Consider the following 25,929-nt stretch of genomic DNA (forward strand, 5'->3'; position numbering starts at 1 on the left):
CGGCCTTGCCATGCAGAGAAAGAGCTCTTCTACTCACTTGTAAATCTTCCTGACAAAAGATAAAAAAATGTGACTCGCCAATTAAAGGGCTTACCTTTACATATGCCCTGGCCTTGCAGTACATCCCTTGAAATCAGCACAGAGTAGAAGCTTTGTGAGAAGCCAGGTTGGCAGGGACCTTTTGAAGCATGCTCCCCATTATTCCTCTGGAAGGAAGAGAATACAATGTAAGACATCGATAAACATGGATTCCATTGATTTCTCGCGTCTCCTTGGCCCTGAGCCTTGGAGAGTGGCGGCATATTGTACAGCAGTTAGCAGAAATATATTCAACAAGTTTATCAACTAGATGCTCCTGGGTAGGCACGCTGCTGATTAAATACCCACACTCAGACACCATCTGATAAAAAATGTTGTGTGTAACTCACTCCACACAGAGAGCAGCCTGTGCTGAAATGTAGACATTTTTGAGAGTATTGTGCTCAGGGTTAAGAGAGACACACAGCTAAAGAAAACTGCATGAATGCAGCAGAATTCACCCTCAGTGTGGGTTTTACACAAGCAGAGAGGTCCAGAGAACTAAAGGAGGAACTGAGCAGTGCATGTGTAAGTGTGTGTGTGTGCACAGTACTCTAACGGTCTGCAGAAAAACTTCGCACCCAACATTTAGTGCTCACTGTCGGTTAAATTGAAGGATCTGACCCACTACAGCCACTACACAAGTAACTGTGCGCGCACACAAACACACGCTGGTGCCAAGGCTGGCTGGAGTCTGAATGAAGAGGAGGCATAACGCATTAGGTCCTCTCCTCTTGGGAAGGAATAACGCGGGGGTAAAATATCTGTGTGTCATTTTCCTAAATTTACATGACATGAGAGTAATGGCTTTAGCAGCAGCACAGGGGGAGAGATTTAGCAGAGCTACTTGGTGCGCCATTAGGAGTAGCCCACCGGCGCCGACTTAATTCAGCTTTTATTGATTAAATGGCGAGAAAAGGTTGAACAGCATCTTACAACTTCAAAGGTTAACTTATTGTAGGCGAATGCGTTTTAGTCATGCACGCCTTACAGTGGGATGTTCTGCTAAAATAAACATTTGGATTCATAAAGAAAAAACAGAGGCATCATCCTTGGTGATTAAATTGTGCTGTAATTTAAACTTGTGTTGGATATTGCAGCCCTGTGATGAACCCGCAGCGATGTAGAGGGAATCTGGCGAGGATGCGAGCGGGTAATACTGGGTCGTTAACTCTTACTTTCTTATTTTTTGTCAGAAACACTGAAAATCATTAGGGAACCAATTAGCGTACTTGTAGGGAAATAAGGAGCAGCGCTGCGCTGCTGCAGCAGCACACTGGACTGACACTGGACTCCATCCGACTACATGACTTTATCCAAGCTTCTGTGCTGCTGCTTTCAAACACTGCACCTTGAGACACTGCACTCTCACAACTCCTCTCCACAGAACAAGCTGTTCTGAAAAAATAAAAAAAAAATGAAATCAATCTCACCCAGAATGTGTCAAGAAGCAGGGCTGCTGTCAGGACCAGAGCGAAGTCAGTTCTCATCGTGGCGAGCGAGCGAGCCAGGGCTGCCTGGACGAGGAACCACAAAGAGGGTAGATTTATAAATCTTCTCCGATAATAGTGTAATTTCCCCTCTTCTTGCTCCGGCTGTTCGTTACGTCCCTCCTTGCGCTCTGTGAGTGTGCTGCAGTTCTGCCCCGAGTTTCCCCGGCTCTCTCATCTGCAGGTGAGCGCTCCGCTCAGCACCAAGGCGCAGCCAGCGTCACTCTCCAACCCCTCCTATCACCCGGTGCAGGAAAACTCCACACACGCACTTAAAGCAACACTCGTTGGGAGCTTTGGATCAAACAACCACACACCGCTGACGTCTTTCCGAGGTCCCCGGTATTTTAATCCATCTCCTGTGGCGAGCTAAAGGGCTCCGCAGTTTTATGGTTACAAATGAAAGGCTCGGTAAACCATGATTCCAGTGTCGGTGCCCAAGTGTATGGCAAAGTCATCAACCATGAGCCGTCAAAGTTTCAACACTGTAGCTCCAACATCTGATATGTGCATCAGTAGATTTAGACACTTAACTAATCGAGCAGACGCACTCAGAAGTTTAATATCTGCTCTACATTATTCTGATTTAAAAACCCCTCACGGTTCAATTTCCACAAACGTAGCAAACACACCAAGGGGCTGCACATGTCACGTGTGCAGTAGGTGCACCACCTGACCTGCAGGTGATCAACACAAGTGAAAAAACATGCCTTTACCCCCCCCCCCCAAGCCCTCAACTGTGCTCCATCTTGATCACTGTAACACCAGTTACTTAATTCTGTAAAGACTAAAAAGCATAAAAGCATCTCATCTCACTGATGGGTTCTTAAGCTTGTCCCTGTATGATAATGCCATAAGTCTGTGGAGAATATGTCACGTTTAAAGATGAACTATGCAGGATTTTCCTGGAAAAAAAAGTATAGACTCATACAAAAGTAATCCACCCACTAGGAGTGTGTGTTTTTCTGCAGAGACTCCACTGCCTGTATTTCCTCTTTCTTATTTACTGTGTTTGGGAAATTTGTACCCCCATTTACCTCCACTGTGCACAGGTGAAGTTGGGATTTTATCAAAAGGTGGCAAAGAGATGCCAGACCATAGACAGCAGGCAAAACACTACAGCAGCAAAAAAAAATGCAAATATAGCAAAACAAAACACCAAACGAGATTTTACTTTCACTGGCGAGCAAGGCTGCCCCATAATATTTGACCAAACATTAGTCGACCAGAAAGGTCATTAATCGGCAAGATTTCATTGGTTGCTTAGTCACAGGGAAAAAAACCCAACAACAACAAAAAAACAGGTATGACTGGACCATGTGGGAATTTAATTTGAAAGGACATACACAGGAAGTGACCATGTTCAGCAGTCAGACAGGAGTCACGTTACAAACAAATCACAGCCGAAAGATATCTTTAACTTCTTCTGTAAATATTCAGTCTGATAAATATGGAAAAGTTGATTCAGAGCTTTACATCTGTCCCATGGACGACAGGCCTACGCACTTAAAAATAGCACTTGGAAGACGATCAGCTCTGCATACGATGCTTATTAAGGTTAAAGACCGGTTAAAAACTTGGCATGTGTATGGCTCCTAATTTCCAGGGCTGGTACCTGCAGTTACTCCACAGGCTAGTTAATAACATGTCGGGCAGGAAATCCAAAGTGTGGGATCATTTTGAAAAGGTGAAGGACGAACCCAAGGTGATATGTAAACTCATCTTCATTGGCTGACTGTGAACATGACGTATCATCTGAAACATGGAAGTAGCTACATGCCCATTAGGGCTGTCAACGAATATTCTAAATTCAAATTTAAATTCGAATTTGAAAAAAAATGGACCTTCGAATGTGAAAATTGATATTTGATTGTGGAGGGAAAAAAAAAAAAAACCACCACCGCAGCGGTGTGGTCACGGGTCAGAGAGGGGGGGGCGAGTGAGAGGTCCGCGGTCGTTTCTAATGTAATGTTATAGATAATTGTTTTGTGTGTTTTAATGTGTAGGTATGTAAATGTTTTCAAAGACATTTATGTGGAAATAAAAATACCTACAAGTAGTTATGTTTCCTTGTATTAATACATATACAAGTATGTTTCCTTGTATAAGTTTGCCCTCTTGTGGACATAATGCGGAAAAAAAAAATATTTGAATGGTTCGAACCTGCGAGTTCTTTTTAGAAGGAATATTCAAACGTCATTTTTGAGCAATTTTGACAGCCCTAATGCCCATTAGCCACTTAGCACAATCATTACTGCTTTGCCAACAGCGTCATTAACAGGCGGCTTGCTCAATGTGTGACATGCGCTTGTAGATAAAATATAGGCCTATATTAATGAAGGTTCATTAGTACGGTTTTGTATTTCTCTGTAATGTAGCACAGTGTTAACAATGTTACTGATACTCTTCTTTCTCACACCTTCGACTCAAACCATTGTGTTGCCCCGCCCAAAATATATCATTTAATAATTAAATTAATATCGTAAACATGCAGGCGACTAGTCGACTAATGGCCCTAAATGACGACTATTGGTCGACTAAGAAAAAATGTTTAGATACAGTAACCTACAGTGGTGTCAGGAAGTCAAAACGGGCCCTAGTGTGCGCTATCGTCCATTTATTGTCTTGACACAAAGAGAGACAACATCAACACATACTAGCAAGCAGTCATCACTGTATATATATATATATATATATATATATATATATATATATATATATATATATATATATATATATATATATATATATATAGTATAATCAAAGAAAGTAATAAATTCATAATTTAATTGAACAGTTTTTATAGTATATAGATTTTATACCTTATATAGAAAAAGCATATAAATTTGTTTTAGATAGCTACTGCCTATTAAAAAAAAAGGAAAAAGAAAGCCATGACGTAGATAGGTTTGCCACAAATGGCACCTGGCATTTATCTTTGAACATTGGTATATTTCCAAGGTGGCAATCTGAATCACTTGCAAGGGTCTGGTCTCTCCACGGGGCCCCACTGCAATAGCACTGTCTCAGCTGTCTATATTTATGCCCCTGAGTCCTGCATAGTAAACCTTAACATCTGTTTTCTTTGATAGAACAAACAATTGTGTAACTTATCAACATAAGACATATTAATAGCACACAGTTTGTGGGTTTAGCGCATTATTAGCCATACTTTGGTTGTGATTTTCCCTCTAATCCAACATTTCTTGCAGATCACTTTGAATTATTATACCGTTTGTATATATTTTTGACATGTACTAATGGATGCACTTTGTAATTATGTGTTTGTTGTGATAAGTATTCTAATGTAAAGATAAAAGTGTGCAGCTGCCACAGTCACTAACTAACTCATACTGGGAATCCTTCTGACCAAAGGGCTGGTGTGGAAGAATTAACAAGCTTTACATGAATACAGAGCTGGATGTTGACCCTCTGTCTGCTTTGGTGGGAGCTGTTGTATCTTTTGATGGGCCTTGTGTGTGGTATTTGATCACTATAATGACGTTTATTAAGCCACGGAGGGTTGCTCAACAGCAGTTTTCTTTTTGTAGAGATGTGGTTAAGTGTTGGGTTTTGATTATCACACAAGCTCTCTATGTTGGCTCCTGCTTGATGAACTCGCAGAATACTCTGACACTGAGACTATAAAAGGGAAATTTCATCAAAAGACAAGCCGAACAAAGGTCAATTCAAAAAGGTTTTCCATGTGAATCAAAATGTCTCACAAAAAAACTGAACTTAGCTCTCTTTGAACTGAGCTTCCGTTTCCCAAAAATTGTTTTCTGACTAAAATGGGTTGACAAGGCCACGCTCTAATATTTCCTCGCTTATGTGTGTGCATGCAGTTCAAAACTGGCTCTTACCATTAGCAGTTTCTGTGCCTGAACAGTGTCTCATGGCTACTTTAGACAAAAACCAGCCTAATATAAAGGTTGACTTGTCTGTCTGGCCTTTTGAACCATTAATGACCCTTACATTCTGGCTGCTCTGATTGGCAGACTGGTCTATATATATATATATATATATATGTTTAGTGAGCCAATGGGCTCTAATTCTATCAAAAAGAGCATGACTCTGTGTTAGTGGGCGGCTGCTCAGCCAATTTCCTCTATGTGACATCCAGGCGTTTTACCACCTCTCTCATCCCTATCCCTCAGTCCCACAGATGAGCTTCAACATTCTACCCACAGTCCTTTTTATTGCTGATGGGCTCTGTGACATGGTTATGATTTTTGTCCTGTTAAGGGCTGTGATTGGCAGGTCTCTCTCTGTCTCCCTCTCTCTCTGTGTGCTGTGTGTGGCCCACAGTAGAATTCGATATGTGGTCATGTCAGTGCAGCGCTGTCAGAACATTAATACTGAACGATCCTGCATAATCCCAAATTACATTACAGTTTATTCAAATAATTCATTCCTGCATATCAACTACAGTGTGGTCAGCTGAGGTTCAGCAACTAAAACTGGGTTATGGCTGGGAAAGGTTTCTGGTAATGACCAATAAAGTATGGTTAAAAGGGACTGTTCAAATTTTCTGAAGTGGGGTTGTATGAGGCACTGATCTATAGTCAGTCTATTATATTCAGTAGATGTCTGTCAACACATACCAGTTTGGACAAGCAGGCAGGAGTACCATCATGGAAGCTAGGGAATATACTGCTGTGGAAGGGGGCAGCTACGAAACGTCTTTTAGCCACCTAAAAAAGTCAGTATCAGTTTCCGTGTATGCTATAGAGATGTCAAGATACCGAAATCTTTGTTTCGGTACCAATACCAATATGAATTTCGATACTTTTCGATACTCTTCGGTACTCTTCGGTACTTTTCCTAAGGAAAAGTCCTTCTGGATACAAACCTTTAGAACAATAAATAGTAGGGGTGTAACGGTACCAAAAAAAATCATGGTTCAGTAAGTACCTCGGTACGGACGTCACAGTTTGGTAACTCAAATGTTCCACCAAGTTTGTGTTGTCTCGTGTTGTCTCCCTTTGCGAGGCAGACTTTCTCTTGTCTTTTTTCACATTCGCCAGCTGCGAATGTTGATACAGGTGTTGTCATACACACCACTTGCGCAATCTGTGCTCCAATAGGAACAAGAAAGGCATTTGTGTGCATAATTGAGTAAAATAAATTAACTAAATTAATGAATTCAATCAGTTTCGAAGTACCGGTATTTTCCAAATGCAGTATAGTACCGTTTGGAATACTCTAGTACCGCGGTACTATTTTAGTACCGGTATACCGTGCAACACTAGTATGCTACATCTCTTCTTCACCTTGATGTCAGACAGCAATTTCCAATGGGTAACGGGAGCTGTTATATGGCTCTCTGTTTGTGTTATTGTGTGACTCTGGCGGTTAAAAGGGTTAGTTCGCATTCACCGAAGTCACACAATAACACAAACTAACTAATAGATCGAGGCAGCAGTAGACCAGATCTTGTGTTCAGTGAGCTACAATTACTGTTTTTCTCAATGAAATCTGGTGGCTTTGACGACAGCATACATAAGAACTGAAGCCATTAACGGCGTCCCTGTCAGAAAGAGCTGTCTGCAGCACGGTAAAGCAGTGAAAATATTCTAAATATAGCATACACTTAAACTGTTATCAATTACTTTTTTAAGATGCCTAAAATACATTTTGCTGCTAAATCTCATCCAGAGCAGTACATTACCTATCTTCCATGGCAGTACTCCCGCCTGCTTCTCTAAATTCGGGGCATCCCAACTGATATTTTGCTGTATCGTATGCACTGACTATGAATCAGTACCTCAGTGTGCTTTCACACCTGCCCTGTTTGGTTCAGTTCAATCGAACTCAAGTTTGTTTGCTCCCTAAGTGCGGTTCGTTTGGGCAGATGTGAACACAGCAATTGCACTTGGGTGTGCACCAAAACAACCAGACCGAGACCTTCTTGAGGAGGTGGTCTCTCTCTATAAGGTGGTCTCTCTCTATAAACTAACTCTGGTGCGGTTTGTTTGTGGTGAGAACGTGTTCCAACCTCAATCTGAACCAACTGCAGTCACATGACACATTGTTTGGGTTAAAGGGCCACTGTGTAAAATGGGTTGAAAACCATTGAAAACAGTGACATCAGTGGTCAAATTCTAGATTGCAGGGCTCACTCGCTCACCCCTCCCGTCGGGTAAATGACGGTGGCCTTGTAGGGACAAAAAGCCTTGCGCAGACACGATTTTTTTCAGGAGTAGGTCTATTTAGCTACGAGGTGAATGTTTATTTAGAAATCTAAACCATGTTACGATATTGTAATGAATCCCTCACGAGCAGGAGACCAGAGTAGCGTTCGGGAAAAAGGCCAGTTTATTTAAAGAAAAATTTCGGTTTATTTCAACCCGCCTCCTATCGTCCTAAATTTGTTTCAAGTCACTAGTGACATAGAAATAATAGTTAGCGTGTTAGCCGTTAGCCTAGATACAGCCATAGCGTCAGACCTGTTAAAACGTAAGTGAACGGGCATCCTTTCAAGTGCAAAGTTAGTCCACTAAACAAGCTTTTTCTCCACAAAGACCGCCTCATATCGTTAGGATAAATGTCAGAGAACATATAGAAAACGACATGTAAACGTGTTGTCTTACCTTACTGGTGTGCCGCCATGTTTGTTGTTTACCATTTAGCTAAGGCTGCAACCGGTCCCATTCCTTGCAACAGAGGTATTCCTCTTCTGTGGGCATTGGGGTACAGCATTCGCAGGTAACGTTACACCACCAATCTCCAGAGCTAAAGCCTTCCAGCAGCCATTCCTCCTCGCGTTCTCTGGCTGGCTGGATTGTCCGCTCAGTCTGCCGTACATACATGGCGGCGCAAGATGGCGACCCCTCTAAAGCAAGGCCCTTGCTATACTGTATATAAAAGCATAATTATAAGGCTACGAAAACCAAACGAATTTTATTTTATAGCGATTATACACTTGTATAAACATATTAATGGGTAGAATATTCAGATTCAGATTCAGATTTGACAATAAACCATGCCAAATATTACACACTGGCCCTTTAAACATGAGAATGTTACAGTCCTGGAGGGTTATTAATGTGCACTTCCTCCTGTACTGCCTTAATATGCACATTCAGCACATCCATTGCATCAAAACATTGTTTTCTTGTTAGAGCCGCGCCTCGTTTTCAAACTGTATGCTTTGACTAAAATGAACAATGACAGCAATATAGTCCACGATGAGCAGCGCTAAAATCAACCTGCGTAGTTGTCCCTCCATTGTGACATTAGAAAGTTTCACATTTATCTTGCAAGTGTACTTTTCTTCAACGCTTTGTTTGCTTCCTGGATTTTTCCCACATGGAAATTCTGACCAATCAGGAGCAGCTTTCTCACACAAGGCATTATATCTAGTCTGCTTGTAAATGCTGCCGTGAGAACACAAATCGAATCTAGGCAATTATGCAGCTTTGTAAAAAAATAAGTACCTGATTCAGACCAAAGCAAGATAACTCTACGTTTGAAAGCACCCTCATACTACCCCACTTCAAAAGAGCCGAACCATCAGTTTAATGTAGGGATAAAGTACAGTTAAGAATAAGGGAAGGAAGTGGTCATGGTTTAGGTGAGGGAGTATTTACACTGAGCTGAGCCATAAGGAACTGCCACTATTAAAGCCATGATGGCTCAATGGTTTACACACAATATCTGGTAAAAGGCATTGTTTACCTTGATGACTTGTTGGAGAAGTGCTGATTCACACACCACAGTACAGTCTGTCATCTGCATCTCTTCATCCACTAGCTCACTGGGGCTGTTTCAACTTGTACTTTTCCCCCTACAATATTTAGAACAAATCTGCTGAAACAAATGGAGTAGAGTACCATATGTCCATAACTTGTTGTGTGGACCAATCTGTATTGAGAAATAGCACTGCTAACAAAGTTCTGCTAACTCTGTGACAAATACTTTGCATTTCCAATAACTGCTTGACAATAAAAGCCCCCTCCTGGTTTACAGGTGTAGAGGAGCAACAGCAGGAACTGTTCAGTTTGCATTAGCAGACGCTTCGATACAGCTGTAAAGCGATTGGCAAATAGTGAGTGTGGTAGAAAAAAATGTCATGGTTTGGTATTTTTGAGAAGCCTTAGAGTCCTTGACACTTGGCATGCTTTATGTGAGGAGGCTCTGGGTGTCTGGAGAATAAGATAAGATGAAGACCTTGTAGATTTTCCTGACTCCCATGGTAAATAGTCTTACACAGTCTTACACAACATAGTTTCGCCTCCTCCCTGGTGGTGTGATTATACGTGATTCAGTAACGTGGGACATACTGTATAAAGCTGAGTGAATGTGATGTTACATGAAGTTTTTATCTATCTTTGTATTTGCATTCATGCTGTACTAAGGTCTTCTCTGGTGTCAGATTAGTGTTGTAACAAACTTATTGATTCAAGTACTCAAGTTCAACCACGGCTCTTCGAGTTATTCTGTGACTTCTGAAAGTACTAAAAAGACTTAAACTCCAAACCACAGAGATTCAGTTACAGTCCATGTCAGGTTGGCTGTAGTTGGCCCTAACAAGCTGGACCGCAACAGCACAGGTTAGCATGACTACCCACTGCTGTGAAGCCAAAGTGGGAAGGCATGTTAGAGGTTAAGCACTGCATGGCACAATTAAAGCGGACTTGATCATGCACTTTTTGTTACTCTGAGATGAGAACTGAATTTTGATCTCAGCTGTGAAAGTCAAGCCCGGGCAACACTGCCTGCTTGAGCAGTGTGACGGCCACCTCGCTGAACTGTTGTGGCTCGCATGCTTGCAGAGTTCACACAGACAGCAACCTGCTACTATGACTACTGTATTTCCACAATTAAAAGCTGATATTCCACTCACTTATGTGTGGATGATGTGCAAGCCACTGCCTTGTCAATAACATGATTATTTTAATATTTCACAATAAAAAGCTTCACGTTAACATCACGTCATTCATTAATTAACCGCTTATTCTGTTAGGGGTCACGGAGGAGGCTGAAGTCAATCATTCATATTCACACCTATGGCCAATTTAGGGTCACCAATTAACCTGCATGCCTTTGGACTGTGGGAGGAAGCCGGAGTAACCAGAGAAAACCCAAACTGACACAGGGAGAACATGCAAGCTGGTGGGTTCAGCCACCCTGGGGTTGAACCCCCCGGTTTGAACTCAATGAAGGCCAACCACTGCATCACTGTGTCGCCAAACTGAAGGGATTTTGTCTACAGCAACATTGTCAGAGCTTTTTGAAGAGGTTCAAACAGTAAAGGTTGAGGAAAAACTGAAATATTTCTATTTCTTCATGTCTGTGACAGACAGACATTCAAATTGTAATGAGAGGTGGTATCATATCAGTATGATTATAAAAAAAAACATTTTTCATTATCTATTTTTCTTGAAAACCATGAACGTCACACGAAAAAATGTGGGGGACTCGTATTCTCCAGATGTTCAGCAGCCGAAAGCGCGGAAAAACATACAAGAGGCTTCACAATGCACACGCAGTGGCCCTGGCGTTAGACTCACCACATGCCAATACCCATCCATTCATTCTGAACGTCTTCAGTTCAGTAGTGCTTTCAGTCTGTGGCTGTCTCAAACTGTTAAGTTCAGTTCAAGCATACTGTATAAAAGCACTTTTTACAAGGTTAATAGCTCAGCAGTCACCTATTTGCAACAGAGTTATCACTTCATAATCACTTCTGAAGCTTTTGCGGTCTTTTAGTAAGCATTTAAACATGTTGTAAATGCTGTTTATCACAGCTGAGCTGACAACTGTGAGTCAGAATAGTTCAGTCTGAAAATCATGTTTTAAATATTTGTATTGATGTACTGAATATCTTCTGTATGTATTGAAGTTGGCATTGGATGTGAATGGAATACTTGAGAAGTGCACAATATTAGCATAATTCCTTAGGACACTGAGCTGTGTTAGACTGTGACAGCTTTTAAAATTTTATCGTGAAGTCTTCAGTGAAAAAATCCTCTCACAACTTGATATAAAGTCAGTCTTGATAATAGTTATAATCAGTTTTCAAAACTGTAATACTGAATCATTTTATAGGTTTTAGTATCCCATTAAAGATGGCTCTCAGGTGACTTAGAAAGTATTTGGACCAATTAGCTTGTTTCATTATTTGTTTAAGCCTAATATACAGTAAGTACCCTGGACTCCTTGGAAAGCAGCTGAGTTAGTTATTCTGGTTAAATACCCCTTTAAATCAGGTTGGATCAATTAAAAAGTACATGCTTGTTGAGCAAATTAAACATCTTTTCTGTCTTGTAAACTTTAAACATGGTAACATTTGAATGTGATTTGCATTGTCGTTTTTATCCCATACTCTGTTTAATGTTGTTGAACATAAGGTTTTGTAAAGCCCACTCAAAGCACACATACTCAGCCCAGACAAAATTATTTACTTACTGAGAGACTGTATTCCACATAGGGGCTCAAGTATTACAGTCATCTACAGTCTCTTTCACTACCATAAATTAATGAATGAAGATTTAATATACTACTAATTGTTGTTTCGGGGAAGTGCAGATGCTACATTTCATTTTCCACAACAGCATGATCTGTGATTGAGGATTTTACAGCACTGATCCTCCCAGCACCAACATGGAGTTTTAATACTTGGCTTTGAAATGTTTGAAATGTTTCCCTATTCCTTTGTGGCATTCTTTAAGAAAGAACAACAAAGCATACTAGGTGAGCTGTATGGCAACAGGGGAAGAGCTCAGCATTTCACTGTTTAAACATGATTTACCACTGCTTTTGGACAGTTTACGCTGTACTTTTGAGTCTTTCACTACATGGCCCAAAATACACATACAGACAAAAAACACATGTTGACTAAAGCATCAGATTAGCAATCAGAGTAATATGACGGCAGGATGCTGAATGGTATCCATTATAATGTTTGATGTGACTCTTGAACCACAAGAGGTGGAAGAAAACAAGTTAAATGTGAGATCGGTTTCATTGGTTAAGAAGAAATATGTGTGGGGCAGAAGGTTAAAAGCACCAGTGAATTAAGTGTAGTGTCTTTGCATAATGTTCTTTAAGAGAAGGGTAGCTCCAGGCATTTAGAGAGCATTCATTGCTCATGTTTAGAAATAAGCATTGAATTGCTTCGTGATGCAGAAACAACTGACTGTATAGGATTTTTCACATTTCTGACAGAATAATATTAACTGTAATTGTACAGTAGGAGCAAAGTTTTTTTTTTTTTTTTTTTTTTTTTTTTTTAGGGCCAACATCACAATGATGTAAGTTTATTAACTGCAGGCAAAACAGGACTCTCCCCCACAGGGCTGTAGGCTACATAGGAGTCTTAAAATGTTGTCTTGTCGTGTTATTGGGAGCCAGAGTAGGAGGAGTAATGGCTGAAAACTTACATTTAATCGCACACCAGCCGCCACCAGCCAACAGCTATGGTTAAATGTGATAAGACGAAAGGACTGGATGGAGGCGATCATCAAAAATGCTCACGTGCAGCCCACATTTCGTATCAGGTTAGGGAAAAAGTTTACTGTTGTAGGGATAAATAACTTTATGTGTATTAATTGTTATCATGTCCACCTAATCAGACATTAGAGAGGTATTAGGAGGAATACTGGATTTCTCCATAATGCTAACTTTTTAGCGCATTAGCTGACATTAGCTTCGATAGCAAATCAAAGTGGAGAAAACCGTCAAACTGTCCTCCTTTGTAAGACTGGCATAGTAATCAACCACAAAGTCGGCCATCCCACCTTCTGCAATCCTGTCAAATTATCCATCCACTGAGTGAGAGCATACGAGTCAGCCAGTCTGGTCCCGTTGGTCAGTGTTTCCGTTTTCAAGTAACGTTTGTGGTTGTGGAGTATGCATGACCTGACATGATGCATGCATAAATTCAGTGTGACGCACTACACTAAAATGAGGGCCCTGTTGGTTGAAGAGTGTTATATTTCTACATGAATTAATGAACGGTTACGTTAATCATATATTTACTATTTGCTCTGTTGCTCCGTCTCTCTGGTTAACCGAATTGTCCAGTTTGTTTCAGAGAGTGCTCCGACACTTGGAATGAGTATTTCTGAACACACCACTTGTATCATCTTCCTCTATTGTCTAAAACAAGCCAACAGAACTTGCTGGCTAATGCTAGCTAATGTCTGTGGAGACTGTTTTTGCCTCCAGCTAAGCCCTGCCCACCAAATAACATCATACTGTTTACTATTAGTAAAAGTATCTATTTGCTCCACCCAATATTGACAAAGAAAATGCTATTTTACCAAATTAAATGCTAAAAAAACTAAATAGCAAGTTTTGTTCTTCATTCCTACCCACTATTCCCATAAGTGATAAAGCACTACATTCTGAAGCCACACCACAAAGCCGCCTAGCTAATCAACCACTAACGTTAGCTAACGTGTGTTTTAGCAAGTTCTTTTCCTAAAACTGCAAACAAAATTTTGCATTTACAGTACTGTAAAATCACACAAATAACCAATAGGCAAACAACAGGTACATGTTAGTATAGTTAGTTAACTGTCAGATAAAGCACTACATTCTGAAGCCACACCACAAAGCCGCCTAGCTAATAAACCACTAACGTTAGCATGCTAGCATTTGTGTTAAAGCAAGTTCTTTTCCTAAAAATGCAAACAAAATATTGCATTAACAGTACATTTAAGTTACACAAATAACCAATAAACAACCAACAGGTACATTTCAGTATAGTTAGTTAACCGTTATTAAAAGTAATAAAAAGTATTTCATATATTAGCTCTGCAAACTAGCTAGCTAAATGTTAGCACCTATCCTGGCAATGTTAGCAACCACATAAGCACAGGAGATGACATCATAGCTACATTGTATAAACAACACATTTGGCTCACTTACTCAGCAGTCTGCTGTCCTCTTGTGTTACTTATCCTTTGTTGTTTCTCTCGGCTTATTTTTTCTGACAGGTTTAGGCACCGTGCTACCCATTCCAAACTACCTCTGCTTTTATCTGCCGCAGAGCAGAAAACAACTCACGGTGAAACTCTGACTCTCTCTGACTTGACGAAGCAGGGAAGCACAGGTGGAACTAACAACATTAACAATGTCTCAGTTCCATTTGAGTCTCCCAATAAGCCCTGCTACTGAGCCCGCATGTACCAGGGTCCAAGAACCTGAGATCCTAAATGGGATGCAGCCAACATTAATCATTATTAATCCAACCTGTGCTGTTTCAGCAAATACATGTCAAAATGTCTGCCATGAAAAAGCTTTGTTCACCTCATAGTGTGTCCTAATACAACGCTTCATACTAACGCTAGATATGTTTTGATTTTTTTATTGTGTTCACAATGGAAAATAGTAAATTAAATACACTCCAAAACACACCAACAAAATTGAGTGTAGCTAGTGTTCATAGATGTATGAACAAATGAAATTAAATGGAGATTCTACTCACACCCAAGCCTCCAGGCACAGCACCAGGCTTTACAACTCCTTTCCACTTACATATGTCACTGGTGTCTGTAAAACCTTGAATATACGGATGATGCCTCTAGTGTCAAACGCAAGGAAGTGCATTTCTTTACGGCTAGATCGAAACCTGATAGAAACTACCTATAGCCATGGGATAGAGGCTATGTTTGTCCGTTCTTCGCCATCCAGTAGTTTGGAATATGCACTTTTAACATTAACTGGACAGAACAGGACCTGCCAGGTATGTGGCATGTTTTCTGAAATATTTTATCAAAAAGACGAACGGCTAAACAAGTAATAATAACGATCTGACTGTATATGAATGTATGACCGTATTTTAGCAGAATAACATTACTTAGATTAAAAATGTGTTAGAAAGAGAAAAACAAGGGGGCATCGGTAGCATAGTGGATAGTGCCGGTGCCCCATGTACAGAGGCAATGCCTCGACGCAGTGGTGAGTCCGGCTTGCAACCATTTACTGCATGTCACCCCCCGCTCTCTCTCTCATCCCATTTCACTCTGTCCTATACATTAAAGGCAAAAAAGCCCGAAAAAATAATCTTAAAAAAAAAAAAAAAACAGAAAGAAAGAGAAAAACAAGTTATTTTTAATCATACAAAGTCACTTGACAATAAACAGGCAACTGAACTGAAGAAAATAGCCTATTAGCCCATTAGCAGCCTGTTAGCTAAGCTAGCACACTGTCATACAGTCTCTCCAAAATCTACTGCAAAAGTACAATTTTTTTTAATGTACTCGCGCCAACACCAGACCGAAATATTGCAGCGGGAAAATCAGATATCACAGAGATTCCCATAGAATTGACAGACGGGTTGCCTCGTCTCCATGGAAACAAGGCGTTAGAGACAATTTTGCAAAGTGACCAATAAGGAATTACAACTCTCGGTCTATCACATAATGCCATGGGGCACAAAAATACTTTTTCCTATAGAATTACATTGGATTCACTTTTTTAAAACAATACAGCCACGTCAAAATAACTGGTTTGCTATCAGATGTTAATCCATTCGGTTGGATAACATTAAAAAAAGCCGACGGATGTTAGTGACTCAAGCTCAAGTGGAAGTGGAAGCTATGAATAAATTGCTAAGTTGGCATTCAGCTAGCTATGACACATTAAAAGAGAGGCAGTTAAGGTTAGGGTTACATCTCATTATCTGTAAGGTGAATCGTGTCTTCATGTATAATGAATGCAGTAAATTAATAAAATGGATTATTGCTACATTTGGCCTACATTTATTCACTACAACAACGCCCTGTAGCAGGGTTCAAATAACTGTACCGGGGCTAAATGCAGTTTATAGGGGCGTATCATGTATACTTCAAACAGAATGTGGCTGTAGCTATATGTGTCTTCAGTGTGCTCTATGGGCCCTACAATACAGAAGATTTGGGCAAATTCATACTGCTGAAATCAAGCCTTTTGGCCTCATGCGCCACTGAGAAACTTTCATAGGAATAAACGGGGGCCCACCTCAAACACTGTTCAGTTTTCTTTATACATCCATGTAACTCACCTGGAAAATAAAAAAAGGTGTTATCTTCCTGTTTGTTAAGTTTAGATGGCAGTAGCTTTTCAAAGTTGTATTTTGATTGACATCCAGTGACACATGTATTAATTTGCATTTCCTGTTAGCAGAAAATGTTGAAGTGCATCGGTTTCATGTGTAAAAACTGCAAAAACAGTATAGTATAAAGATTCATTTATAATGTACAATCAGTATGGAACTGGGACACGGCCATTATTTGCTCATGATAGATCTTTGTAAACACGGGGAAAAAGGACAGGCGTCGGTGGCTTAGTGGTAGAGCAGGCGCCCCATGTACAAGGCTGTTGCCGCAGCGGCCCGGGTTCGACTCCAGCCTGTGGCCCTTTGCTGCATGTCACTCCCTCTCTCTCTCCCCCTTTCATGCTTGTCTGTCCTATCAAATAAAGGCTTAAAAAATATCTTTAAAAAAAAAAAAGGACAGGTTCACAAACACTGCTGTAGGTGTCCTCAAACTAAAGGTCCTCTGCTGCAAAATTCACACACTCTCTGCCAGTGATGTTAAGTAGTGGCCATTTGTCTGTATGTCTTTGGCAGAGTTTCAGAGACACGCGAAACACTGCTCATTGTTAAGGCTGCTAATGGAGTGTTAGCCAAACAACCATTATACAGTGTTAATGCTGAAAATTGTTAATGTCTTTTTTATTTTTTTTTTAAAGGGCATTTTTAAGGCCTAGTGTGTCCAAGGAATCCTTTCAGGTTGTGGGTATCACTCAGGGTGCTGGACTCCATTTGACAGTGATGATAGGAAATCTAAATCTGAATTTATATTAAAAGATGTATACTTCAGCTTGAATGTGTATATTTGAAGGTAGTGGACTGGCTGCTCAGTTACTGAATAAATCCTATTCTATAGTATACCACAAGAAGATCGAATTTAGCTGATCGTTCACGCACAAAACGCATCTCTTGAGTGGCCATTTTTAAAGCAGGAGCTGCCCAACACAAACACATGGACTGCAGTTATCAAAATCTGTCAGCAGAAGTTAAAGGAGCTGGAAGCAATGGGAGCCTGGAAACAGCATCTATCTGCCAAACTCCCATTGAGGCTTGCCACTGTACTGTGTACAGGGTGCTTCATTATGTCATCTCATATTACTGTCTTCAAAATACTCAAATAAACTCAAGCCCAGGGAGTAGTAAACAGCCAGACAGCCTGGGTCTAATGGCAGTTAAAGAAAGTAGGGGAGACAGGCGGCAGCGCTTTAAGCTGTCTGTAAGCATATTCTTTGGGGCCCAGTCATCTTGCTCTCCTGATAATGATGCTTTCATTAGCCATTGAGATGCCAGACATGCCCCATACACTAAAATTATTAGGGATCTCTCTCCGTCTGTCTGTCTCTTCCTCAGCAAACTGATGTGGTCGCAGTTTGGGTTTCACGTTTGTATTCCTGTCTCCACTTCACTCTGAGCCCATTAATGCAAATTATACTGAGAAAAGAAAGAGAGTAAAAGTGCAAAGGGTAAAAAAGTATACCCACTGAGTGTCGTACCAATCTTTATGAAAAAAAAAAAAAAAAATTCTGTCTTTATGTGCCACCAGGGACCATCCTCTTTATCTGAATAGTCGCTCAAGACATACAGATTCTCTTGTCACCCGCTGGACTAACTTGTCAGAAAATACGTTTTTGGAAAATTTTGTGTCTTATGTGGGACGAGGACATGATCCAGTGCATTCCTTCTGGGTTATGTGGCCGCTGGGGCTTCCTCATCCTGGCCCCAGCATCCCGTGGTATTGCCCATGGTTGACTCAGGAGGCAGGGCCCTCGGAGGTTGATGATGAATTCAAAGACTCGTTGACAGCTCTGGAACAATGACCCAGGCAGGGATCGGGGAAATAGTGGGCTTGGAGCAATACAGAATACTATTGTTTGATTTCCCATCTTTGATGGAGACACAGTGGAAAGAAAAAGCAGCTGAATATCCCCGGTGACACAGCAGTGGCATGAAGCCTTGTGATATTCAGACATCACAAAGCCAGCTGCAAAGTGGTCAGTGGAACAATGTGGAGCAGAGGGTCCCACAGCCTGTGAAAATCACATGGCAAGTGAATGAAAATGGTCAGGGGACTGTGGCATGGTGCCATTCAAATGTATTCATCTCTTAAATGAGTCATGCAAATCCTGTGGTGTCTTTGAGAGCCTTAAAGTTCAAACTGCTCCTTTTTATAATGCGTGAGGTGCTATATATGTGGGATGGTAATTCCAAGCTACAATATATTTATACATGTATCCTTTGAAACCCCTGCACTTCCACTATCCAACATGCATCAGAATGAAGAGTTGAGGCAAGAAATCTGAAGTGAATAGTGCTGTACTATCTACCGTAGTTTACCACTGGCTTTCATGTGCAGACGTCAATCACATTTCCACCTTTAGTGGAGCTGGACTACGAGAACAGACCAACCCACTAACTGCAAATCATTTCCCATTCTCTTTCATTAACAAAGGTGTATTGTTGCCAGTGTGGGCACCCTGGAAACATGTGCAGGAGCTTTCATGTGCAGCCGGCATGATGCATGTGCTATGGCCTATGAATGGACAAATATGAGGGCTATGAGAGGAGAGGTGCTAAAACGATTCCTAGGCAGGGAGAATTTTTAGCAGCTATGGGAGGCACTCTGTGGAGATGCCCCTAAGGCTGATAGGACGCTTTGATCAGAGATGGAGGGACACGCCTGTTAAAAATCAGCAGCCGCCCGTTCCCCCTCTATCTCTTTGTATTCCTCTCTTTCTCTATCCCTCTTTCTTTTTCTCCAGCTCCTCTCTTTATATCCCTCCCTCTCTCATTTTCCTACCTCCTCTCTGCCTCTTCTGTCTCTTCTCCATCTCCCACTTTCAAACTTTCGGTCTCTCTCTTATGCAAACATACACATACCAAAGGGTCAGAGCAGCCGTCTCGTTTCCACCACGCTCTGGCGCATTCCAGCACCCCAGGTGGTTGCTCAGTCGTGCCCACAGGAGGCAGTAGCACTGGACAGATGGCCCATAGCGCTCCTATCATACCCATAAGATAGGCAGAGTTAATAAGCAAGTAGAACACATGAAGGCATGCACATACAGTACATATAACAATATACAAATCCAATCCAGGTACAAAAAAAGTCATACAAGCAAATACAAAAACACAGCCGCAGCTATAGACTGATTGCACCCAGATTCCTGTGCTGTTCAATATGATATTTCAATTGCTTTGATTTCACAGCAGCGTATTTATTTCTGAAAACACGCTCCCCGTGATTTGGTTTAGTGGTTCACTTTATGTCTTTTCCAGGGTTGGTGCAGTGTGGGGATTCTCTGACACTGAGCAACAGTAGTGAGTAAATTATTCCATTCAATTATCTGAGCATTTGCTCAATATAAATACCATCTGGGTGCTTGAAATAGATTAGTTTAAGGCCATACTAAATTATTAAACTATTCCCAGTGAACGAGTCCCCATTCCCCTTTAAATGAGGCAGACTTATGGGGTTCATACCGAGCCTCTGGTCGTCTAACGCACGCGGCACTTAAATCGTGTCTGCCTAGAACACTGCGACGGGATTCCCAATAGGAGCATGAAAACAAGGTCCACCAACACTTGACCCTTGTTTCTTTTCAACCGGCCAAATGGTTTCTAACATTTCCCAGACTAAAAGTCCTGGCCTGCATGTGGAATGAAATGAAGAGAAGAATGCCTGGGCTGACTCTAATGCCTGGGCTGACTTCTTCAATACAGCATGATGACTCTCTGATTTCAGTACATTACTGTAGACCATAATGTATTTGGCAGAGAGAGTTCTCCACCACATTAGTACATACTCCAACATGACCTCAATCACTCTTTTTTTCTCTTACACATGGATTCAGCTCTGTCAGACAACAGACCTACAGCAAAGTACTTCTCATTTATTTGGCACACTCCCTCCGGAGGTCCAAATCAAAATGTGAACATATGGCTGCACAGCAAAGTGCAGACACTACTACCCTCCAAACCGCCTTAGCTCAGTGCTTCAGGGGCTTGAAAAGCTCGACAGTACACACACAGTACACTGTAATGCAAATGCTTTCAGCTCTGTGTTTTAATCATTTTATGACCTGTAAAGCATCAATAAACTGTCCTTGCCAGGGATTTTTTTAACCATTTCAGCAGATTTCTCAGAGAGCTACATAAATATGAGCCTGCATACCAGAGGGCCAGGAGAGAAATAGTGTCTTCAAGGAAACACTCAAAGAAAGGATTCAGAATATGTCTTAAAGTAAAAAAGAAGTTTTTCTTGTCATAAGATTGAAAATCAAGTCTAAATACACACTTCTACTGGACAAAGATAATGATTGCTTCCTTAACTTTACAAACAATGAAGACAATCTGAGAACTCGACTGAGGGAATCAGCATGAAAGGTTTTTAATTGGCATTTGTATGCAGTGTAATTATAAAACCTATCATCACATTGCTTTCCTGTATCTGTTCACTTTTCTGTCAGGAAACAACGTCAGTGACACTTGTCTCCATCCTCTCACCAATCGAAGATTTTACGCCTCGCATGTCCTCCCAAGTTGGATTTTCAACCAGACAGAATACTGATTTACCTTGAGTTAGTGATGAAATGTGTGTTTGTCTTCTTTGGGGAATTTGATTAATCAAAATCAACTCCCTCTACTTCTCTGCAAGTACTCTGGAAAAAAGAGACAAGGTCTAGTTGATTCTAGTTTCCCTAGTGTGGGTTGGAAGAGGGGATTCTGTGTTCTCCCTGTGTCAGTGTGGGTTTTCTCCAGGTGCTCCAGCTTCCTCCCACAGTCCAAAGACATGCAGGTTAATTGGTGCCTCTAAATTGTCTGTAGGTGTGAATGTGAGCGTGAATGATTGTATGTCTCTATGTGTCAGCCCTGTGATAGTCTGGCGACCTGTCTAGAGTTTACCCTGCCTCCTGCCCAATGTCAGCTAGTATCGGCTCCAGCCCACCACTAGCCTTGCACCAATATCATGTGCATATAATTATTCTCCCTCAACGAGAGCATGTTAAACTACCCAACTTTACAGCAGAAATAAACATCTTAATTCCTGTGGTTTAACGGTTTTGCTGTCTATAGCTAATTTTCTCATTCATGACAATTGTACAGGGGTGAATTTTTGTGTAACTCACCCTTTTAAATTTCACTGAGGCTTAAAGATATGCATAATTAAGGGGCCATACACATGCCGTGTCTTTAACTGCCTGGAAAACCCGAGATCAGGCTACTACAAAGAGCGCAGCAGCAGGTTGCATCTGAGGTTGCTGAGCAACCTTAACAAGCATTGTACAGTATCATAGCCTGTTCACCTGCAATCCTGAGTGCAGAGCTGATCTTCTCCCAGGCATTGTTTATAAGTGTGTAGGCCTATCATCCCTTGGATGAATGAGAAGCTCTGGCAGCCCTGCGCCGAAATGATCAGCTTTTTCCAGATTGATATTTATGACAGAAGGGAAAGATATCTGTCGGCTGTGATTGGTTGGTCCTCGTCATGTGACATGCTGTGCGTGCTGCTGCGTTTTGAAATTTGAACTCGGTTGAACTCAGCGCAGCCGTTGCACCGAGTTCAACCGAGTTTGGTAATGTCAGAGTGGCATTTACAGTAAGCACACCTGCTACCCATCTACATTGAAAACAATGAATTTGAGGGCATAAAAAAATGCAGCATGAGTATGGTCCCTAAGGGTGTGGCCACTGTGTGAATGACAGGCTGTCTGCTAGGCGTATGACTTACGCTGCGGTTCCAATTACCTCGGAAGTCAGAGGTCGGGAATGACGGTACACACGGTACTGTGTACTGGTACCATTTTAATGAGACAAAAATAAGAGAGAAGTGCTAATAACAGTATATCACTACGCTGCAGCCATCTTGGATTGTGAGGTCTGGGTTGGTGAAGTTCATCTGACTTTCTGAGTCAGCAATCTAACTTCAGGGGACGTTCCGGTTAGAATTTCTGACTGGGAACTGACTGGGAACACCACCACTTGCTCTTTCACAGCTCCACCTTCACCTCCAAATACAGTCACCCTGGGTCACTTCTGGCTCTAAAACTCCAAAATGTCCACAAATGGTGGCCACATCTTTTACTATTATACAGTCTATACTTTCAGTGGAAAAAGTTGCATGAATAAATGGTGTCACTCAGTTAAAGCCCGTTCCTTTTTCTAGCTGCAGCCACATAACATTTTTAAATACTGATCCAGATTGTTAGCTAATACCTTGAACAACCATTCAGGTGATTCACTTTTCACTTTGCTGTACAAAAGGCTCGTCAGCAGGCACACTCTCTTCATTGCACGTCTTTGCAGATCATAGGGCTCAGGTATCCCTGAGCAAGGCCTCTTCACAATAAGATCCTTCCTTCATTGGTTCCACCTAGCATGGAAATGAAACACAAAAACAAAGCACTGTTACTAGCGTTTTGGAAACAAGGGCTCAGACACTTCATCAAGCAGCACATCATCAAAACACACTTTGGAAGAAAAATAACTTCCTCTATCTTACCGCAGATCGCGAGAGCCATTTTTCAAAGACCAAGTATAATGGAAATTATGAAAAGGCAATTTCACCCTTGGGTAGAATTGGGGCGATCGAGTGCAATGCTGGCATTGTGCTTTATAATGTTGGGTTGTAAACACTGAGATACAGGCCTGCGAGTTGTTGACACATCTTTTTGGTGCATTGTAATGTTAGCCATGGCACCAAAATGTCTACAGTTCAGAGAACACAATAAGAGGGACAGTAACACTGAGTGCACTCTATCTTTGACCTCCACCCTTTATCTTCACTACTTTTAAACCAAGTGAGACTTCAGCTTTTATGTTTGTGCTTTTTTATTACACCCAAAGCTTTCCAGACTAGCCGCCATTTGAAAGGATATTTTGACTCAGTTCAGTTACTGTTAAAAATGCGGAACGCAAAACCATCATTTGTGGCACCTGCTCACCATTGTTGCTTCTGTTCTGATTGCTAGAAAAACAAGCACAATGGAAATGATGCCCTGTGTTTTTTTAAAGGTAATGTTTTGGGGGCTTTTATTGCCTGTATAATAGAGCAGCTGGAGAGTGACAGGAAAGGGGGGAGAAAAAGATGGCAATGACACACAGCAAAGGGCCACAGGCCGCTGTCAAGGACTCAGCCTACATGGGATGCACGCTTTACCAGGTGATCCAAACGTCACCCTGATGCCTTGGGTTGTTTGCTGGAATTTAATCTTTGTAATTTCTTTCTCTGCAGAACTGTCTGTTACTCAGAAGCTGGAATTTCTAAAGCAACAGTTTGGCCATAACTCTGTGACATCCTAGGAATGTGCTAACCCAAGTGCTTTGACGTCTATATCAGTATGAAATTGTCAAAAAGCAGCATCACAAACAATTTTCACAAAACAAGGTAGAACGCTGAAATGAACAGATGCGAGGACAATTAAACAGCCCTGCTTTGAAAACTCCAAATAAATAAATAAAAGCATGCAAGTTGCAGAATTGGCATAATTAAGATTTTATTTCCTACTTTAGTATCATGTATTCTGAAGCTGACTTGACATTTCAATTTTTGTAGTTTATTTCTGCCATCTGGGTGTAAAAAATAAAAACAAAAATCTGGCCAAAGAGAGGAAAGGGCAGCTCCAAGCTCGTGTATAACATGTTGAAGGGAAGAGGCCATTTGAACAACCCACTATTGTGTTATTCACAGTTATCACTAACTCTTTAATTGCTTCTGAATTATGACTTTCTGCTACAACAATGACGTGCTTGTGGTGCTCTATTCTACAGAAATAATGTTGCGATATGATGACAATATGATGCATGGTTTGTGTTCTGACTTTGTGTTTTGATGGAAAAGTTAAAGGATTTATAGGTTTCAATACAGACAGTTTCTCTTGGTCATTGCAGGAGTTTCAGCTCAAGGCATCTCCACATTCATATCAGCCGCTCACATGGGTGGGTATTACTCTCTGTAAATATCTTAATAACTTGATACACCACATATTGTTTAAAGCTTAATGACAAAGTTAATTCAGTGAACTCGCGTTCTCTGTAAAGTGAACTTCACTGGCTGACTGAAAGTTGGGCCATAACATCACAGTGTGTGTCTAATTTCATTTACCCAGCTCTCCAACTCTGACTTAACGTGCTTCAACTTACTTCTTTTATCCCCAAATCTCCTGCTGGGGCTGTTGGATTTGTTTATCAGCTGAGCCATCAAAGTCTTGGCGGTACTGAGACTGGTGTAGCATTTATGTCAATCCATGTTCCACTGTAAGAAAATACTGTGGAGAGGTATTTTACAAAATCTCTGCAAATGCAACCAATATGTATGCTAATTACTGCATTTACTGTATTAGGTGGAAAACATGGCACACGCCGAAAACTTACGCAAACGGAGAGTATATGACATTTTTAGTCATTCACTCAAAGTTTAATTCAGGACAGATAGAAAAGGTTTGATGCCATGAAGTCTGAGCTGTGATCAGACTTCAGCTCACCTATGAAGCTGGACACTGTGTCTAACTGTAAATGTAACCTCCTTCTCAACTATTAACCAAAGATGATCTATAACAAAAGATAACACATGACAAGCTGCAGCAATGGTCTATTCCATGGTTGGGGTATTATGTTAGGAGGAATTTGATCTGATTGTTAGCAAGTTTGTTACATGTCGTAACAAATGTGGAGAGGTCCTGGTGGTGTGCACCTACAGGACACCAGTATCCATCAGGGAGAGAGAGGTCCATTATATGGTCGCTGCTGTTCTTGAAGCAGCCCGCTATAAAATGCCTTGCGTATAATCCAGAGCTGCCAGAGACACAAGCTGCAACCTCCGGGTCTGAAAGGTCAAGCCACTGTGGAAGGAACCTTCATTCTGTCTAATGGCCAGTAGGGGGCGACTGCACCGGTTTGCGAAATGAAGTCTGATTTTAAAGAAGTCTACAAGGGCGCTTTCAGTCCTACAGTTCACTTGATTTGGTCTGAATCAGGGACTTATTTTGTTACAAAGTTGTATAATTGCCTAGAGTTGGTTTACAAGCAGAGCAGATAAAATGCTTTTTGCAAGAAAGCTGCTCTTGATTGGCCAGAATTCCCATGTGGGAAAAATCCAGGAAGCAAACAAAACGAAGAAGAGTACACTTGCAAGATAAATGTGACACTTTCTAATGTCACAGTGGAGGGACAACTGCGCAGGTTGATTTTAGCGCTGCTCATCGTGGACTATATTGCTGTCATTGTTCATTTTAGTCAAACCATACAGTTTGAAAACAAGGCGCAGAGCACACAATAGTAGTAATATTCCAGGACTGTAACAAGCTCATGCTTGTTTAACGCAAACAATGCGTAGCGTGACTG

The 25,929-nt window shown here is 41.2% G+C and overlaps 1 protein-coding gene across 1 annotated transcript in view; it reads right to left on the minus strand.

The window, feature by feature from the left end:
- The window catches only part of LOC125892300 (cadherin-4-like), a 337,795-nt gene extending 322,739 nt beyond the window's left edge, over window positions 1-15,056 (minus strand). Inside the window, exons 1-4 of the mRNA XM_049582236.1 lie at window positions 15,007-15,056; window positions 9,249-9,357; window positions 1,512-1,595; window positions 95-206 (exon numbers count right to left, since the gene is read on the minus strand). Coding sequence (XP_049438193.1) covers window positions 95-206; window positions 1,512-1,595; window positions 9,249-9,308 — 256 coding nt within the window. The 5' untranslated portion in view covers window positions 9,309-9,357; window positions 15,007-15,056. The remainder of the gene's footprint in view (window positions 1-94; window positions 207-1,511; window positions 1,596-9,248; window positions 9,358-15,006) is intronic.
- Between the last annotated feature and the right edge of the window lie 10,873 nt (window positions 15,057-25,929).

Source organism: Epinephelus fuscoguttatus, linkage group LG7 (genome assembly GCF_011397635.1).
Source record: "Epinephelus fuscoguttatus linkage group LG7, E.fuscoguttatus.final_Chr_v1".
In the NCBI taxonomy this organism is placed as follows: Eukaryota; Metazoa; Chordata; class Actinopteri; order Perciformes; family Serranidae; genus Epinephelus; species Epinephelus fuscoguttatus.